This window comes from Anopheles arabiensis, chromosome 3 (assembly GCF_016920715.1).
Source record: "Anopheles arabiensis isolate DONGOLA chromosome 3, AaraD3, whole genome shotgun sequence".
Classification (NCBI taxonomy): Eukaryota; Metazoa; Arthropoda; class Insecta; order Diptera; family Culicidae; genus Anopheles; species Anopheles arabiensis.
In genome coordinates, this window is record NC_053518.1 from 86,983,605 (window position 1) to 87,004,994 (window position 21,390).

A 21,390-nucleotide genomic window follows, 5' to 3' on the forward strand; every position below is an offset into this window, starting at 1 on the left:
GCTAAGAGGGTTTTGTCAGATTTGGACAGTGTCCATATCTCAGAGGCATATGTGAGTTCCGAAACTATCTATATAGGTGCTATATAGTCCCAGATTCGTCCGTTGCGACAGGTTCTTTGAGGTGAACTGATTTTTCAGGCTGTAGAATGATCGGTTGGCAGCCAGCGTCCTTGCGCGCAACTCAGCTTCCATGCTATTGTCGTTGCTGACCTTTGACCCAAGATAGGGGAATTCTGGGTCGACTTCAAAAAATCCGTTCACCTACCTGTACGTCACGCCTACGTAGGTTTGGATTAGTTATTGGTAGGGTCGCTGATGTTGCCACCAACAGTCTGGTCTTTGCCTCTTTTATCTGCTATAGGAGAGCCGCAAACCTATGATGTCTATATCATCAGCGTATGCCAGGATCTGGGTTGATTTATAGAAGATGGTTCCCGTGGTCTCCACCCTCGATCATATGCGGCTTTGAAGTAAATGCAGAGATGGTATGTGTCGTGTCTGTATTCAGCCATCTTCTCCAAAATCTGCCACATGATGAAGATCTGATCAGTGGTTGATTGTCCGTTTCGGAACAATTGTTTCTTGTTTCTTTCCTTCTATTCAGTGAACTGCCATTTATTTTCCATTATTCTTCATATTGTACAATCACTTGCTCATTGTGGTTCATTTCGGAATTGTAAAAACTAACAGTCACCAACCAAAAAAAGTCAACGGGAATATTGTTTTTATATCTCTGGTGTTATTATTAGTTTGTTTCTTGTTTGCTCTTAATAATTTTCCCTCCATGTTCACTACTACCTTTTACTCCACTATAGTGTTCGTCCCCTCTACATCCGCGTCCCCGGTTTTCGGTTCTATCGCCTGCGTTCGCGTCCTTAAACTTTCAAGCGTTTGTTGTTGTTTCCTTCCTTTTTGTTGTTGTGGCCTCGCTAGTTAGGTATAGTAATAGTAGAGTGTGGTCTCGCACTCTTCCCGATCGCTGATTTCACACATACACGCACACATGCACACCGGTACCGGCACTCTCCTACAGGTTCAGGTTTATTCCATCTTTTTTGTGACTGTTTTAGTTGTTCTCTTTCTCTTCCCCGGGGGTATATTGTTGTTGGCTATTTTCGATCGATTGTTTTTTTGTTGTTTGCTTTCACCTTTTATTTATGATTTATGTTTTGTTTTCTTCGTTCAACTTTATTATGTCACTTGCTTGAAGAAATGCGCTACTTTTATGTTTTCTTTTCTCTCTCTCTCTACTCTCTCTCTCTCTGTTTATAATTAGCTTTATACAAATGGATTTTTTTGTTTTGCTCGCAATTGAGGATTCATTTATTCTGTTCACTTCCTTTGTTGTTTGTTCTGTGTTTGCGCTTCCATTCAGTCGACAACAAAACATACTACACCATGAGGGGCTTTCGTCCTATTTGCTTAGCTTTGTAGCGAGTACCACCTCTCTCTCTCTCTCTCTCTCTCTCTCTTACAGTACTGCGGCAAATGGTTTTCCCTCCTGTTGGGTCATTTAAACGTTCAAAAATCTGATACGAATTTGGCAAAAACATGCACAATGACGCTACCACTTGATTTTACAAACTTATAAGAGTTGTTCTTTACACGTTCTGTGTTTGCTGGTTGTAAGGTAGATTATAGCGCTTCATGAATTGCATTTCTTTGTAGCGCAATACAGGATTACTACTGTTTTGTTTTCAATTTGTGATCTTTACCCCTTTGCGTAGTCGGTAGTAAAACCAGACCTAAGTGGTACAACATTTCTTACAAATCACATAGCAAAAACAAAATCAAGTAACAAACCTCCTGTCCACCCATTGGCTGCGAGCACACGGACATGTAAAACGGACACCCGCCGGAGCGATGATCGGTCACAAAAACTAGTATCGGTATCAAAAACGCCTTCATATAACATCAAAACAGTGCGCATTTCCATACGCAGACACATTTAGCACACAAAAAAGGGACGAAACAATTCCGCCCCAGTCCCAACGGAACACGAAAAATGCATCAAAAAGTGTGGAAAGCAACGAACAGCCAACATAGAAGCGATGGTGGTGGTGGTGGTGGTTTTCGAGTGTAGATTGAATTTGATTTGAAGCAAAACTTTACAGTATGAAACTACGTAAAATATGACTTCCTTTAATATTGTATATACGCAAGTGAATGAATTAACCGTTGCCACCTTACCTTGGGAGGCTTCCTACATTCGACAAAGTTTCGCTTTTGATCTGCTTTTGTTTGATTGTGAGTTTTTGGGATTTTGGTGGTACAGAGAGTCGTTTTTTTTGTTGTTTTGCTTCTGTTTCTGTCATCAAACACTGTGCTTCCTTTCTCGAAGGGAGAACCCGTGTAACACATCCCGCCTCCTCTGTCCGCACCATTCTCAATTCTAACAGTAACACGTTCAATATTAGCCCGTCTTCATCATAACTAAGCATTATTACACCATTCGTTCCGTTTTTTGTTTTAAATCATTCGAGTTACGTTTTCTTCCCCCCTGTTTCCTCATCTGGCACCACGTTTGCTATTGCGTTACATGTTTTATCGTCTTCCTTTTCGGTTGCACTGTTTTGATTCTACACATTAAAAGAAAAACATAGATAATATTTAAAGGGTTTTCCATTTGCTGTCAATTCGTTCCCGAACGTTGAATCTCGATTAAACATAAAGCAGCGAGAGCGTTTGTTGTTGAGTGAACGCACAAGCAGCAATGATAGCAAAATTCATGATTGAAGGATCGACCTGGGAGTATTTTCTCTCATACACATCGTTTCGTCGAATTTACAACGGATTCCCTCTGCGCGTTCGATTCGATTACTCGCAACAGAAAGAAGTTAAACTCTCGTTACAAGTGGCCGATCGTGATCACGCGCGTTGCTCCTACTACAGTACTTTCAACAAATCAGTTGAATCTATTGTATTTTTCTTCCTTTCTTAAGGGTGTGTGTTACATCCAAAAATGGGTAAAAACTGTTCCTATAAAAGTAACCGTAGCCCAGCACGCCTTTTGGTGTGCTAGAGGGGTGGTGGTGGTGGTAGTGCAGTTATGGAAGTGGTTGCGCTCGGCTCTTCACTCACTCTCCCTTCATATCAAGAGGGCCAATATGTATGTGTTTGTGTATTTTTCACAATGTCTATTGTGTGGTCTATTCGCGCTTTCCGGCGCACACGGGTTGCCTGTGCATCTGTGACGGGGGTGGTATGCATGTCTCTGCGTATGTATGGGAGGAGAGGCGAGTAAAAATACTTATGTTTTATGAATGGTACGGTGCTACGTATATTGCTGGAAACAGTCCTTTCCGGTTGCCGATCTCGCCGTTCCACCAGTGCTCGTCGGAACGATCCGTCACCGTGATGACGTCCCCTCGTCGGAAGTCCAGCTCGCCGGATTCTTGCGCTACGAAGTCGTACAAAGCCTGCACCAACATCTAGAACGAAACGCGCAATCAAACGATTTAGATAAAGTGTGGTTTGTGTGTATGTGTGCGTGTGTGCGCGCGCGCACATTTATAACTAAACCTTCAATTGATCCCCAATGGACGATAAAAACTAGCAAACGAACAAAAGCAACGATAAAAAAACAATCCCATAACGTTCGTGTGCTCCTGATGGCTCACTCCGAACTAAATGTCCCGGACCGTTAAGGGCAACTATCTTATCAAACTCGTTACTACCACTTTTCTACCTCACATTGCTAGTTTTCCTTCCAACACACACAGTCTCCGGTCAGGACGCACGCTAACGTCATCCGGGCTAACGTAATTCAATCCAAAGAGGCCAACGAAGGCCACCATTATCACCGCGGTACAGGCGCTAGCAAAAAAAGGGACATTTTTATTACACTACTTTTCCTGCTTTTCCAACCCGTTTTTCCTGCTTTCTCCCCCCTACCACCTACCACTGGCCACTGGTCAAGGGCTAAAGCAACACACCATACAGTAAAGAAAGGAGAGAAAACGAACGGCATCCGCCCGATTGGCCTGTGCGAGAGTGGTGATAAAATTAAATTTACGCCATTAACATTTTACCGGCACAGCGGCTGTGCAGCACTGGCAGTAGAGAATGGATGCGTCCGGGGTCATCCGAAAGTGGAAATCGGAGGTGTTGTAAGAATATTGCCAGTAGCTTTAGTTGCTAGCCAAGTGCTAGGTTAGAAGTCTGCCAAAAACAGCAAAACAACGTGTTAAAGGCATTGTGGCAGGATGCTTGACAGGATAAAGGAGAAACAGTGAATTGGGAATTTAGATAGGGCAATTAGAATTTATTGAAAAACGGAAGACTTTTATACTAAGTGTGTTCAAACTGCATCGAAAAACAGCTGAGTTAGCTCCTTTATAAGACATTTTGTAAGACTGACGTGACCCAATCGATGTAAACTTATATCCTAAAACCAGTGCTGCAAAATGTCACTGTCAATGTCATAAAAAATGTGACTGAATTAACAGAGGTGATACTTAAAACGATTGGGGTAACCAATACATGCTTCGTGACATTTTTGCGACCATCGCTTGGTCAGTCACTATTTCATCACTTTTTTTTACTGTGATCAGTTCTGCAAAATGTCACTGACATAGTCATGACATATTTCGGCTGAAACAAAATAATGTCACCGTCATGAGCTCTACTGTGATGATCAGAGGTGAGACTCAAAAAGTTGGTGCGACCATCACATGCTTGGTGACATTTTGTACAACCAACTCTTGGTCAGTCACTTGGTCGTGACATTTTCTGTCGGCGATCATCACGATAGTCATGGGAGATATGCGGTGATTGCGAGTGGTTCCAAGAAACAAAATGAGTATGTTTCCATATTCCAAGAATGTTATGATTATCATCGACAGAAAATGTTGTGATCAAGTGATTGACCAAGAGTTGGGTGCTAAACAAAATGTCATCAAGCATGTGATTGATCCACCAACTGTTTGAGTCTCACTTCTGATCATCTCAATTGTATGCGTGAGCTGATTTGAGCTTCGCTTCAGTCATGAGTGTTGGTGACTGAAATAGTGGCATTTGGCAGCACTGTTTACAGCCAGAAAAAATCATGATTATGCTTGCGCCGGCATTAAGCTCAGCTTGTCAGTCAGAGTTTCGCGTTGGACTCAAGCACTCGCATGTTATGACGCACTTTCATTGAGTATCAACAATGAGCATCAAGCCAGCATGTTGATTGTTTTCGTTGGTGAACATCACGTGATACTCATGACATTCTGCAGCACTGATCCTATAACATATCCCGGGGTTTACGCTAACTTGCAAACAATAAGCAGTTACCTCTTCTGGCACCATATCACGCAGTTTAACGTCCTGCGATCGAGACACACTAGCGGTACGGTGGTAGTCGACCAGCTCGTTCAGCGAGTTGAACTTCACCACCCAGAGGAAGAACTTGCCCTGTGAGTCGCGCAGCACCTTGAAGTGTTGCACGCCGTCGGAGCACTTGACCGACAGGCTGAAGTCGCCGGGGCTCGATTCACTGATCCGTATCAGAAAGGCGCCCTCGTGTTTGTTCGATAGCAGCTTTTCCGCGTCCGCCCGTGTGATGCGACCGTAGTACCAGCTGCAAAAGAAGGAAAAAACGGATAAGCTATTGGGATTTTCTCACGCCGAAAATGGCCAAGCCAGGGAGGGGCGGTAAAACTTACTCGTGATTTTTCATTTCTATGTAATTGCTAGGTATCAGTCCCTCCTTGCCGTCTAGCTCCGCCCGGTACCAGTTCATGTCGTCTTCCATATTTAAAATCTGTTTAACAGCAGCAGGCACCGTTGGGAGAGAGAGAGTGATCATTATCGTAGCAGTTTGCAAGGGCAGGATTGCAATGTTTGAAGACGAAACGACGACACGGTGCAGTTTTAAAAACGCACAGCACATTATTGACACCGGGTACGACGCGAGCCAGCAACAGCAGCAGCAGCAGCAGCAGCAGCAGATGGTGTTGATGAAATTAAATTCGTTGATAGTGGAACGGATTTTCCCATCAGCACAGCAACGAGACACCAGCAAGAAAGAGAAAATGAAAAGAAGAAAAAGCGATATCGTTAGTATAGCGTAATGGGCATATATTTTAAGGGAAATTACATAATCTGATAATTGCCTTCTTTTTGGGGCTAATGATTTGATTTTGGCCGTTGTACGGTACTATGGTGAGTTTACATTTCATTTTTTAAATACTTGTAAATAACAATTAGATATTCTTTAAAAATTGACTACGAGTAAAAAATATCTACTTTTTCACACAAAATAGTGAAAAATGTCAGCTGTTTCAAACTAAATAAGAATGTTCCGGGCAATACGAATGTTAATCGCTCGATGACAAATCCCATTTAATCAACCGCTCTGACCAATCGATGAACTAATATTTACCGAAAATAGTAGAGCAAAGCACAATTTTCAACATGCTTTCATTTAACGCAAATACCGCATTGCAAATTGCAATGATTCACAAATGGAATATGAAATTAAATCCCAATTCTAACTACCCCAAAAAGCATTGATGAGCATCCAATGTGAGGGCGCCTCACAGCCAATGCTTATCATAGCTGAAAAACTGTGCCCCGCTAGGGAGTGAGACCACGTTAATGGATATAAAATTACTTAGTCAATATACCAATACACGCTCTGGCCGGGGAAAATCGTAAGCTTGAAGAGCATTGCACCCACGTTGAACGCAATGGAAGGGACGCAACCAACTGCAGCAGCGCAGACGGGAAGAAGTTAATTAAACAGCCACCCAAATGCACCCATCAATGCATTCACCCCACTGTGTGTGTGTTTTGGCGATAAAACATCTTTTTGGTACGATAATCGTAAACACATAATTTGCAACAACCGGGTGGTGGTGGTGGTGGTATGAAATCGTAAATCTCGCGCTAACACGCATTTGCATATGGTGATGAATTTTCTCATATTTCGTGTGTAGTAGTGTAAAACGGGCGACCACACTTGCCCACCCCACCCTACCTAATCCCGAAATGAAACATTTCACACGTTCATTATCGGTCGTTTTTTCTGCTTTTAATGTGATTTTCATCAACTTTCACTCGCAAAAAGCAAAATCCGACAGATTGTACGCAGCGTTTATGGGACCGGATGGGGCGGCATTTGCCGACGGACGACGGATGGATGGTGTTTGAAGTTGTGCAGTTATGCTAATTGGAGTTTTGCTGTGTATATACACAGCGTGTCATGATGATGGGGAATGGTGGTTTAATTTTACTTTCAGATTCAATCCCAGTGACGATACGGAGAATATGATATGAAAAGGGCAAATCACCAGAAGAAGACACTTCTGAGTGAAATGCTCAAATGACCTCTAATTTGATTTCTGAGATGAATTAGAAGCAAAATGGTTCCACTTTATCATCCTTTGAACTGCATAAACAAGTACGGACGTTAACGAAAATCACAAAAACTTCTCATCTTACATATTGCAACCATCATAACTGGCCCCTCGCTGGGCGATCTTTTGCCAAAGCCGACAGTATAAATATAAATAAAAAAAGGTGCTACGGACGATTTGTACGTATCTCGTCTTCCAGCCGGGATCGATGACCCTCTCCCCGGCCTTCCCGAACCTTCCGATGGAAACTTTTCCCACATCAAAACACTCCACCCTTCTTCACTCCCACTATTTTGCGGATCTTTTGATGCGGGACAAGAAAACACATGATAGATCGAGCGTACATCGATGTGGAGGATGATGGAAATGGACCGTGTGCGTTCCGCACTCGACCGTGCCACAGCAAAATCGTTGATAATAGACGGTAAAGGGGGAAGAAGCAACACAAATACAATGTTGCACCGATAAACAGTTTATTGGGAAAGAGTTTTGTTGTCGTCGTGGCCGACATGCATCGCAACGCAGAGGGTGGGTGATGGCTGGTGATGGTAGCAAGCAGCTTCAGAAATAGGTTTGAAGCTAAAATTAGGACTGTTCATTGTTGGTGGAAAATATAGAAGATATTCAGTTACTCTTACCAAACTCAGATAAAAACCATTCTTGTTTACAAGAATCGGCCGATATATTGCCTTCAGTCGATAATCAAAATAACCCATAAAAGTTTTTTATTAAAAACTAATTATTCCCATATAACAGAACTCTTCAAAATTAGTAGTTGAAATTGTCTCGAAATCATTAAAAAAATTATTTGATCCATATAAAAGCAACATGCATCGAATATGGAGCAAAATAAACATTCACCATGTTGACCTTCTCCGTGGCATGATTGGTAACGTGCAGACCAAAAGACAAACCAGTAAGGCGTTCAAATCTCGAACAAACCAGATTGAAATTATTGCAGTTACAGTGGAGCGCCGTTTATCCGGGTACCTTTTATCCGGCTATCCGTTTATCCGTGCTGTTGAGAAATGACAGTTCAATACAATGGTGACATTGCGTTATGAGGAGGATATTTGAAAAAGCGGTTAAAAGAGCACATTGTCATAACAAAAGACCCGATAATTCAAGGCAAATTTCAAATATTCTTATGAAATAGCATGAAGTTAATAAAAACTGGGTTATTTTTATCAAAAACTAAGATAATTTTTCAAAAATTAATCAGGAATTGGTGATAAAATATATCATTTGACTCATTATCCGTGTTATTCGCTTATCCGGGCGAGGTCAAGTCCCGAGAAGCCCGGATAAACGGCGCTCTACTGTATATTGCAATATTATCAAGGTGACTATATAGACTACTTTTGGTACTTTGGTAGCCAAGATGGATGGAGATTTCTATAGAGATTGGCGGCAGATAAGAAGGTTAGGGGTTGCTAGGGAATACTTTGTATGAGTTGCAAGCTAACTTTGGACTCCCTAGCTTAACCCCTAGCTGAAAACGGATTTTTTTAAACACTGAACAGTCCAACTTGAAGTAGTTTATGGACCTTGACATTATACGATATTATGGCACTATTAGGTGTTAGGGTCAAAATCTCATGACTTGAAATCATTTTATATACTTGATTTCAAAACATTGTGTTTAGTCAAATTTCGAGCACGTATTTCTAATGAAACTTTAAATTGAAATCAGACCAAACTTTATGTTGTTGCATTCCTTGATGGAGCATATGACTTACACGGAGAGTTAGTATATACCAATCTTACAGAAAGTGCGCTGAAAAGTTCATCCACTTCGAAGTGGCGCATACGGATCGAATCCGGTCAAAACACACCGCAAAACGGCTTTTCATCGTTCACTTAAGTCAATTTGCATTTCCTAGTTTTAGCAACAAAAAGCAATCAATCCCTGCAAGCGCGCTTTTCAGCACTTTCTGGCTGAACTTTAGCAACATAAATGGTAATAACGTTTCCCCTTCAAGTGCTTCCCACGCCCGCAGGCCGCCCTTTCCACACAAATTAAGCACGATGAACCGAAAATCAGTGCAAAGCTCTCGCCACTGTGCTTACCGAAAATCTTCAATCAAGCGAAACAAATTGTATCCCTATATAAAACCCCGAAAAGGGCAAAGATCCTTTGCCACCGAGTGTGGCTTGTAAAGTTGTTCGTAACTTTTGAACGACCGCGGCGATTTGCGCAGCGGTTCAAGAAGAGTTCGGAAAATTTATTCTGAACGCCCGTGGGTGGAGGGAAGAACATTGACGGAGTGAAAACAGAGCCTTCAGGGCGGTATGTCTTTTGCCGGTTTTTGACTTACGCGACTTTTAACATTCCCCACACACACACACGCACACGCAGCAGCTGAGGCGCCGAGAGCAGTGAGCTCTTCTCATGATGGTATAATTAAAATAATGTCATTATTTGTGTAATGTAATGGAAAAAAAGCTGCAAGCGCGAAGGAATGAAGAAATGTGATAAAAATGGTGCAATTATTGTAATTAAGCACACGAGGGGGGGGGGGGGGGGCATGCGTAACGGTTAATATTTACGCGTGATACACGCGTGGAATGTTGGAACGAAACAGGAGAACATTAACCGAATTAAAAGAGAGGAAGTTTATTAGTCTAATTGCTTGAAAGGTTATTTCATGTTCTTACTGATACGTTTCAATTAATTTTATTAATTTAAATTATTTTATAATTTTTATAATTTTTCTGCTTGCTCCTTTTTCGTTTACTTATAAATATTTCTTTTATAAAGCACTTTTATTTTTATAATTAACAACCAGAAAAGCTAAACTAGACAAATTCTCTTAAAAAAAGGAATTTTTCCACACCTGCAACGAACAGCAACACAAAACACGGGCACAAAGCGTGTTACGTTGATTGTAACAAGGAAAAACTTTTCCTCTTAACTATTCTTTCCCTACCTTTTGCATCGATGTACGTACGACAGTGTGTATTTATACAACCCTCCTTTTATATACAACAGACAGAAAATTTAGATCCAGAAAAAGCTCTTCCTAGTGTTGTATCCTCTCACACACATATAAACTCGGTCCATAGCAGCAGCAGCAGCAGCAGCAGAAAAAGGTATACGAGAAGCCCATTGAAGGAGAGAAAAGTTTTCCGATATCATTTTTCCAGCGCGTTACATAAAGCGCAAGTTCCACCGGCAGTTCAACGGCCCATGATTATTACATTGCCCTTACGATAAGGAGGAGCAGCGAAAGGGCGAAAAAAAAAGTAAAATACACAAAAATAGCAAAAAAGCACATGAAAGTGTTTCGGAAGAGGTTCTCAAATATCCGGCGTGTTGTTGTTTCGTTCGATCTGCATCATTTAAAAATCCAACCGGAAAATATTTGTTTAAGAATGAACACAGCAGTTCGAATGAAAAGAGATGCCACCACACGCAACACACAAGCACTCCTTTTCCATTTCCGGGTGGGCTTTTGGATTATGCACAACACACTGAGCACAGCAGCAGCAGCAGTAGTGGAGCGATAACGCAGCAAAACGTTCGCTTTTCTTAACACAAGAGAGGAGCGCGCAGCGCGAGGTTTTATTTGCATCCTGACAGGTTTTACAGCAGCACCATCACGTTTTGTTGTGCCTTCTCGTTCGTGCGTCTTATCCACGACCCAACCAACACGGCGGACATTGATTTCGTTTATCCTTCCTTTGTACTGCTGCCACAGAGGCAAGCCATGAAATACATAAATAAGAGATGAAAGTGACACCGTTCTAGGAAAGGAAAGGTGTAGCACCTGAGACGATCGGTCGCTTCACGCGTCACATTTCTCGCTTGCTAAGTTTTCCCTTTCAAGGCTAGGCGAACCACCGCCATCTAACGTCACCCCCCAGCAGACGTATGTACGTAGCGAAAAGCTGCTTTCCTTCCCCCCCCCTCCTCCCCACATTTTTCCACCTCTCTGTGTCGTATGTCTTTTCCACGTGGTTGGCAGCGTGAGCGCAGGAAATGAAAGTCTTTCTGCTGCCCTTTTTCTTTCGCCTTCTTGCTACAGCTTCCATTCTCGTCTTTCTTACTCGTTGCAAGAAGATTTCTTTAATCTTCTCGCGACCGTGGAGCCGCGCGATCCACTGTCTCTATGTGATGTTCTATCGGAGATTCGGTTTCCTTTGGCTTTCTCCTCTCTCCAGCTGGAGAGCGTGCTGCTACAGCTGCTGTTCTAAGCGAATATCGCGAAGGTCAAACTCGTTATCCTTCAGCAGCAGCAGATTTACATTGTATTGGGGGGTGGAAAAGCGGCCCGTTCGAGCAGGATGTATTCGTTCCAAGAATTTGGTTTTTGTCATGTGTAATATCCTATCGCTTCTTCTCTGCTCGTGTTGTTTCGCTTCTTTTTTGAGGGAGCAATTTTTCTTCGCAAAACGAGCAAGAAGCTCTCTACCAATGGCGTGGGAAGACTTATGCACGAGGCTAAGGTTTTATCACATAACCTCCAGAAAATCATTTATTGCTCTAGAAGAAAGACGGGGTCGGATAACATTTGAACCGATGGGCCTTCATGGCTTGGCTTGTAGATTATTCGTAAAAAATGGAAAAAAGAAGACTTTTTTACGATGAGCTTGGTTGTACTATTCTCGGTATGAATTAAACCTCAATCTAAGCTCGTATGTTAAATGGAAAATTTCACTAAAAGAGTGGTGTGTAATACCTAAATTTATTAATTATTTTAGTAACTTTTATGTATGTAGATATTTGTTAATTATATTTTTTCATATTTCCAGGTTTTTTCAACATTTATGAGTATTTTTATTATATGACTCGTTTCACGGTTTATTAACTGTTTTTGATACATTTTTGATTCAAGCCTGTGCACCGACCCTGAAAACATCAAAAATAGAATATAAAATTCGAGGAACTATTTATAATCATAATAAATATTTCAATTCGTGGAAATATTCCGCTTCCGGAAGTTCCATTCATTTAAGATGTAAAGACCGGACGTGGTTCTTGGGTTTCCCCGGTACTGTTCTCCTCAATACCAAGGGACTCTACTGGAGTGTCAGCTTCTTAATAAGAATAAGGTATAACAAGAAAACGAAACGAATCTTATAAGAAAAAGAGAGTAGAGATAGCAAAGCCTTACAGCCTTCATTTTCCTTTGCTTGAAAGGTGTACCCTTAAAAACTCCATTATCTAAGACCAATCATCATGCTTGCTTTCAGCCAACATCTTCCTGACTGGTCGGTCAGAAATATCATTAAAAAAAATATACAAAAACAAACTACTCTCCACCAGTAAAGGAAAAGATATTTTCATTTACGGAGAAGAAACACAAAAGCTCATCATCCAGCCGCCAGACTCGTATGCCGGACTAACTGGGCCGAGCACCGGGTGCCCAACAAAAGTGGAACATTAAAAGTGTACTATTAATAATGTACCAGGGTACCAGAAATAGCGCGACCGAAGCATCAACGAGACCATCGGTGACCATTTTTGAGAGACACAGAGTGTACAGCCACACACTAGCTGCACACAGTGGAATGCTTCCTTACTATGCTTCACTAGAGCTCTGTGTCCCTCTACCGTCTGCCCCAAATGCTACACCGTTTATGCTAATGAACTCCTTCGACAGCATAACGTACTTGCGCTATAGTTGGGTCGTCCTCCGAAGAAAAAAACACAACCGTCGTCCACCGTTTGCCGATCCCTCGGTAATGCGACACACATGAGCTGAGGAAGAGACACAGCATGCCGCACTCTGGGCGAGTTGCTTTGGCAAATGTCTAATAATAGTTTTCCGCTGTCCGAAACCGTGTCTGAGAAGAAGGGGGAATGCTTTGTATGCTAAAGAAGCTCGGCGCACTGGCACTGGGTGGGTGGTAAGGTAAGGCGACGATTTTACATAAAACATAAGCGTCTGCACCTTTTCTTTAAGCATGTCCCATCTTCCTCCTTACGCCCTTGTTTTCAACACATTTCACAGCTTTGTTCTAGCGAGGACGATGATATCGTCGACACCATGTGATGGTGGTGCTAGAAGCCGGTGGTCGCTTTCATCGAGAACGAATTTACTAATAAGTTTTTAGCCCTTTGTTGGACGCACCCGGCTTGAAGAAAGCAAGGATGAGGGGGGGCTTTGCTTGCTCTGTTGCTATGTAAATGAGTTCCGGCAAAGGGTTAATAATTGAAATAAATTATCTGAGTGATTTGAGTGGATGGCTTTTGGAAAGAGCTCATAAATCATTACAGCGCATACGATGTAAAGGATGTGCTACTGAGCTTTAGACTTTATATAGCAAATGTGTTGAACTTTTTGAAGGAACGTTTTTTATTACTTTTTTTAAATTATTTTTATAATAATTACATACAATATAAAGTCATTTTTGAAAAAATAAACTCAAATTATGTTCAACTTTAAACAAATAAACTAATTCAACTAACGCATACATGAAAAGGTACATTATCAAATTAATTCCAATTCCTTCAAATTTCGCAAAAATGTTAGTACTTCACTTTTGTTGTAGAATCCAATTTTACATCCCACTGGGAAGAACATGGGACAACAACTTTCAGCCAAACAAAGGGATACTAGTAGCGGCATAGCAGGGAAAAAGGTTCGCAAAATTGTTCCGGCAAAGTGCTTCAGCCTCCTGTGGCATCATGTGTGTGTGTGACGTTGTACAGCCAGAATTTAAATTGATTCAACAGAAGCAAGCAAATGTGGGGGATAGAGGCTGATTTCATTCCCCGCACGAAAGCTCCCACAGCACCCACCCCTATAATGTGCTTCAAAAACTACTGTTGCGTATTCGGTTGTGCCGCGATTTTCCTTTTGATCAGCAGAACGGAACGGATTGCACTCGTGAAAATTCGACTTTCCGTGCGTGGGTGTGTGGAGGAGGGATTCAAACCCGGGCAGAAAGGTGGAAGCGGGTTTCGCTGTTGGTTATATGATAGCATTCCAAATAATGAAATCACCCAGAACCGAGTATCGAGTGAGTTGAATATGAATTCCCGTACATCATTCATGTAAGAGGAACAAAGTGGAACTGTTTGAGTCGTTTCTAAAGCAAAACTTTTGCTAACTATGTTCTACAATATGTTGAATTTGAGCCAGTCGGGAACGACTTACTCGAACTAGTTACAAAACCTGCAATATATCGTACCTACAGTTCGCAGGAGATTGCACAATGAAATCCAATACTGAACTTTGTGAGAGCTTTTCATTCAACACATCTCTTGCATAAAATATCTAGAATTATTTTACTTTAAAATTTTTACTTGCTAGTATTATCTAAATTTGTTTTGTTGAAGCCAAACTATATTTTTAATTTTTAAAACAAGACGTTTTTTTTTCTTAAGAAATATAATCTAACTCTATGTTTTGTAGTTCAACATAAGAGCTATATCTTTGTCTTTGGCCAAAACCCGCTGCTGAAGTAACCGTGACAACAATCCAATTACTTTTATTGACCCACAGAGCGAGACAAATGGAGCGACCTGGTGGTTTAATGCAGAGAGGCACTGCGTCCTGACAAGGTCGTACGTGGAGTGAATCCTATCCGGACCCCCTCTTTACGCGCACGCAGCACAGATTGTTTCTCTCGTTTTACGTGTGATTTGTAAAGAACAACAAGCAGAATAAAATGAACTCTGTGTTGTTGTTGTTATTCATATAATATCTCCGTTGAAGTCGAGTCGAGTACGAACTGTCGATGTCAAACAATACCTTTCATCATGGGTTTAATTCTCAAATGTATAACCCTATCTGCCATAATTTTAGAGCATTTACCCTAAACTTATTTAACTTATTTGCTTGCTAAAGCAATTTGCTAAGTTAAATGATTATTTAACTTATTTGCTTACTAAAGAATCTCTTAAATAGCAACTATATTTAAAAAGTTATCATTTGCCATCCGTTCCGGCTTAACCATTGAATTGTTGGACACCGAGTAATTGAATTATGTATGCACTTAATCCATTCAGAAAATAGAATCTACGAATGACACTAAAAGATTTCCGTTAAAAAATTATGAACCAACACACCAACACAAAAAACAGACTGTTTAGAATCTCTGTTCCGAATAAAACATATGTACAAAAAAGAATGGGAAAATCTAGCCACAAGTGCGATCATAAAGTAAATCACCACCATTGCCGAGGGACAGTGTACAACACACTAGCTCATATGTTGACTCGATGATGCTGTTGCTGCACATAACTCTTAACATCCATCTGTTTCTACCAGCAACGCGTGTATAATTCGTGTGCACCAAGAGCCTTTGAATCAGCATTGTTGTAACCAGCGTTGTCACCGTATAGTACTACAAAACCGTCATGTTTCCTGGAACACACATTCAATAAGCAGAGAGAGTGCAAAATAAAACCCCATAGATAGTTGATGTATGAAGTTAGGATACACACCCTCCCACACGCCAACGCACACCTCATCGATGGCCGGAAGTGTTCGGATCCACACACCAGTCCGGTTTGACATCGATTTATTTCCCTTACTATGCTGCTACTACACTACTACACCTTCCACTAAACAGACCCACACACACACACACACACATTGTGTTCACTATGAGCTTCCCACTTCCTCTCCAAAACACCTTCACCACGGTGCTGAATTTTTCGCGTTCCGATGCTCGGTTGATTGATGAATTGCAATTTCCCACACTGTCCTCCCTTCCTCCTACCACGGCGGCGGCGAGCAGAATGCAATTTTTATGCGCTACTGCCATCCAGAGCATTCACATTGACACAAGACAACGCAAAGCAGGCACAAAACACGATTGAATCGGGGTTGCGGATGCAATTTGATGCAGAATAGCAAAAAAAAGGTGCTTCTACACAAGGCATTATTTACTTTCTGACGCCGCACATCAACCGCAATCTTCTTGTTGATTCTTGTTTTTTTTATGCGCTTTGCTTGGGGCCACAAGGGAATGTGTGCATTACAGATCGAATTCCTTTTGCTTCTCCGACTGCTGACTGAATAAATCAACGTTTAAAAAAAAGAAGATATTGTCAACCAATTCACCTTCGCATCACCTTCTTTCCTTTCTTTGCTATTAAATCGGTAAAAGCTCGATCTGTTTTGCCCACCTTCGCGCACAGGTATTACACAAAAAGCGTGTTGATATAAAAATAAAACTTCCTCTCCCTCTCAAAATAGAGAAAATGAAGGACGAAAAAAAGTCCTTAGATCATGAATTGTACAGACAAAATATTCATCGTTTATTTGATTCTCGTTTTGCGTTATGTTCGAATATTTGATTCGCATTCCAATTTCAGACAGGGAGGGATGGGTTGTTGACTTGTTTACCCATCCGATTGGAAAGGGGGGGAAGAAAAATGTTACACACTGTGACTCTCCTTTCATGGATTTCCATTCCAATAGCAATTTCTGCTTCCGAGAATTGCTCAAACAACTGAATTACAACAAAATGTAACAGAACGTCAATCCGTTGAAAGTGTAATTCAATTTTATTCGCTGGAATGGAAAGCACAACTGGCATGAAAGGGCAGGGACTATCCAAATCTTTTTCATTATGCAGTTTATCTATCAAATTCAGACTTTGGCATAATATAGCTTCCAACGTCTATTGGATTAAGACGTATTGTTTAATGCTATTCTGAACTTTATCAATTCGAAATGCAAAAACTTAACTTGTTGACTTCCAACTCTCAGACCAGTCGGGTTCTATGAATGCTAGAAGGGAATTAATCATCAAAAAAGCATTTCGAAAAAAAAACAACAACATACAATTCTCAAATTTCGACAACAATTCCTATTGTATGCTAAGTTACGAACTGAATAATAAAATACAATTAGCGTCTAAAGGCTAATGTTAACCTTCAAAAAATGATAGTTGCTTGCTTTAATTTCCTATGGTAATAATTTTTAATTACCCAATAAAAAAGGCCCTAATTGACGGTACAACATAACACACGTTGTCCGGAAATTGGGTGATTTATTGTTGATTATCCTATCGGTTCACGTACGTTTGCCAATCGCCTTAATTAACAACAATGTTGGCCTGAGAAATCCAGACGAAAGAATGGACGCAAGCGGAGCAAATGTTATTGTTATGTAGTTTTGTCAGTGTGAATCACGACTGACTCTAGCACTGTAAATACAACCGGATCACGATCAAGTACTTCAAACTCTTCTACAATCCAAATCCATTTCGTACTGGAAATGTTATGAAACTGTAAGCTGGATACAGCATATTCGAAGAATTGTGACAACTCAGCGCTTACACAACTAATTGCACAAAACTATCGTCGATCGGAAACTATGGATTTTTCATGGAAATATTGCTCCGAGCAGAAAGGGGCTTATCATCCTCTGCCCAACAAATATTGTTCATCTAAGCGTAGGATGAGGAGGATATTCCGCTAACGACCAAAGTGACTTCTCGGTTGGAGCATAATACGCAACAGGCTACATCATTTCATCGAATGCTAGACATGCTAGACATGCGAGAGACACGTTTTTGTGATTGAATTGCAAAAAGTTCCATCTTAATATTAAATATTGTAAACGCCCCCAATGGGTCCTTCTCGCGTTTAAGACCTTAGGCTGTCAGCTGTTGTGCATTGTACAGTAGTTTTCGAGCAGCTATCTGGGTATAATATACAGGTGGGCTTATCCCAAGGTGTATGTATTTAGAAGGATGATTTTTATCGCTTCTGCTGGGCGACATTATGGGAGACATCTGTGAATCCTTGCATACACGTTTCGAAAGTGTATGTACACCAGGCAGTCTTATAACCTGTTTTTAATAACCAATTTTGAACGACACTTTTTGACAGAACGGGTGAAAACTGTTGCTCGAGCAGGCTTTCTCATAACGAATACACAAAACATCTGCATTCTATTCACTAAAAATTCTTGAAACACGTGAAATACTGCTAATTATAAGCTAAATCAAATCTGAACGACTTAACATTCATCTTTGTTTCGATACATCTTCGATAAGTGACCAATGTCTGCTACGCATTTGATGCTATCGAAAAAATGACACTGTTTTGACATTTTTTTGTGCAGGTACTCGAATCTAATTCTAGCTTTGAGGCTGAAATAATCTAGGCTGAAAATCACAGGCTACTTTGATGTCTGGATTCGTATGGAGTGTTAACATGATATCAGCCGCCAACTGTCAAACTCCATATAAAAAAAAAGCTGGCTAGTATCGTGAAATGCCCCAATGTTGGTTTTGATGCTAAAATTAACACACACAAATTTGCTATCAATCAAGAATCAAGAAGAAGACTGTTCAAACACTTAATGGTTGCGCATCGCCCGACTCATCCATCGTAAAATCACCGACAAACCGACGTGACACTTCGAACAAAAAGAGCTTCAAAAGTTGTCTCCTTATTTCAAATGAAAATACGTTAAACACTAGCGCCATCTCTATAATGATTCGCTTACTACACTGACACAGAGAGGAAACTGCTTGATCGCGCAAATCCCTACGTTGTGTTATATTTTTAAGAAAACCAGAACACGCTTTCACAATTTTACATACTTTATTTAACGCGCGCTGTCGAGAGCCGTTTCTCCTTCGTGGTCGGTTACAAGAACGAATATCATTATGGCAGCTTATTCCCGCGATCTAATTCCCTACCAATACACACAAAAACAGCACCTGTCAATCGTTTCGTTTATCGGTGAAACGCATATGCAAATAACGCAATTGAAATATTTCACTCGGAACTATGGGCATTTAAAAACATGAAACGTAAACACTGCTAAATCCCCTTTTTGTTTTTTCTTCGCAAATTCCAATGCGTATTGTTTTATGTACTTCTCACATCTTTTGCATTGATTTGGAAACTTATAAAATGATTTTCCTGGGTGTTTTGTCCAATGATTCTCACAAAATCTTGCCTCACACTTCCTTCGCAATTTGTATTTAGAAAAGTTGTTTACATCGAAGCAGCAGTGAACAGAGCATACTTTGACAGAAGTGTTCGCCTCACTGGTAAATGACAGTACTTTCGTGTGGGACACTTTTGTAACGCCAGTGTCACGTCGGTTTGTCGGTGGTAAAATATCGTTAACGCTTGTCTGGGAACAAGCTGCCATTCCGAAAAAAGCAAAAAAAAAAAACGAAACCGGTGTAAATCTGATTAAAAACACATTTATCTATCCATTTGCGACATTTTCCATCTGCTCGAATTTATGATTCCATTAATCACAATTTTCCACAACCAGACTGGTAATGGAGGGGGGGGGGGATGAGAGACAAGGAGCGAAGAACCAAGCCGGGCGAAGGATGTCAACGAAACACTATATGGTATGCCACCATCACAATCACTTCTTCCTGGGCAGGTTCGTTTCGTCTGGTGTTAATGTTGTCCTTTACCGCTCCTTAAACTCATTAACGCAACCGTCTCGGCACACACATTAAGGGGCGTGCGGCGGCGCCTTCGTCGAAACACTTACGATAATGTCTTTTACGTTTTTCACCATCGGCCCCCGTCATCTTTGGCCCATATCGTCGCGAGACAAATTCGAACAAGGGCCAACGACCATAGACGCCGCCGCTTTGCAGTAAATTCCTTCGTCGAAGGACAACGCACGGCTCACACGCACACTGATGAGAAAGCTAATAATGGACACACAACACTCCAATTGCTTGCGGGAAAACGAAACAGACAGTATTACTTGATGATCGATTTTTGTCGAAACATTTCATCACAGTTTCCTTATAAAATCTGAACCAATCTGGTGCGATTTCGAGTGCTCTGAAGCGGCCTATTCCCAAAAAGCCAAACTCTTAACACCATATATGCAAATTCTTCCCACTCAGGTGGGAGTTTCTAGCGTCTTTCCGCACAGAGGGTTACCGGAGATCGAACTCCAGGAAATTTGAATATCTTATAAACCATTCCTTATAGTCGTCTCTTAAAATCCCATTTCGCGTTACACGGGTGCGTGAAAATAGAACGGCACGTGTGGAAAGCTTCGTTCGATTCCTTTGCCGCCCACAGCTATGGCAAGGCGAGAATCAAAATCGCGCATCCAAGCGTAAATGGGTGGGGAAATGAACTTTTATTAAATGGTGAAACCGACACACCGTGATGTACGCGCGCGTGTACGTGCCTGAGGTGTTGATGATAGACAGAGCAAGTGCCGATGATGGGCGGCGCGCGTTGATAATGAGGACGTTGATGACAATATTTCAAACCGAGCTCCATTTGTGTACGTGTGACGGTTCAGACTGTAAATTTCCACTTTTCACCTCGTTCGCAGAAGCAGAAAAATAACACTGGAAATTAAGGCATTGTTTACCAAGTTGCGTGTAATTGCCTTAGAGTTGCGTTTCTAAAACAGTTAAATTATTACAATCCAGAGGAAACAAATATCATTTTGATTAATTAAGATTTTTATTTCCTTTTCTACTACACAATTTTGATTTCAAATCCATCAACCAAGGAATTATCTGCAACCTGTGAGTAAAGAATTATCCTAAAACATCAGAGTTTCATGAGAAACGTTCACTTCCATAAGAAGGTCTCCTCTCTCTGCCCGACTAAAGCTGCTCGAGATTTGAACTCATGGCGCACATGCTATAAAGTCGCCGCTATACCGAATACACTACGCGGTGGATCACACATAGAGATGCAAGAGCTTAATATAAGTATCATTGCGATGTACGATGTATGTCAGCTTTTGCGTAAGAATCAGCGTTGGTGCATTTAAGGCAAACTAATGTTTAGATCAGTTTGCCTTAAAGAGATGTTTGAGAATACCTTCTCAAGACGAGATGTAAAATTAAATATACATGAACGGATCAAGCAGAATCGAAATAGTTTCCAATTTCCTAGTCTTCATAAACAAACGGATGTGCTAGAAGTACATCTAAAAATTAAAAAAAAAAGGAAAAGCAAACGAAACAAGCTGTCAACAGCAGTCGAAGGTGACGGAGTTTGCATTGCTAATTTGTGAGACCAGCATCAAAAAGACGCGCATTCGCTAATTGGCTATTCGTCTAGCTCACTCGACCAGCACACACCACCACTCATCAGAGTTCATCATAATCTTCGACCAAC

General features: G+C 41.1%; 1 protein-coding gene across 7 annotated transcripts in view; it reads right to left on the minus strand.

Annotated features, from left to right (window-relative positions):
- Nucleotides 1-717: 717 nt before the first annotated feature.
- The window catches only part of LOC120901011 (growth factor receptor-bound protein 2), a 39,114-nt gene continuing 18,441 nt past the window's right edge, over nt 718-21,390 (minus strand). For 6 of the 7 annotated variants that reach the window (XM_040308685.1, XM_040308683.1, XM_040308687.1 and 3 more), the window contains exons 3-5: nt 5,649-5,746; nt 5,278-5,563; nt 3,258-3,431 (exon numbers count right to left, since the gene is read on the minus strand). In XM_040308685.1, coding sequence (XP_040164619.1) covers nt 3,258-3,431; nt 5,278-5,563; nt 5,649-5,746 — 558 coding nt within the window. Of the gene's footprint in view, nt 3,432-5,277; nt 5,564-5,648; nt 5,747-21,390 lie in introns of all 7 variants that reach the window. The other variant, XM_040308690.1, reaches the window with a different exon arrangement.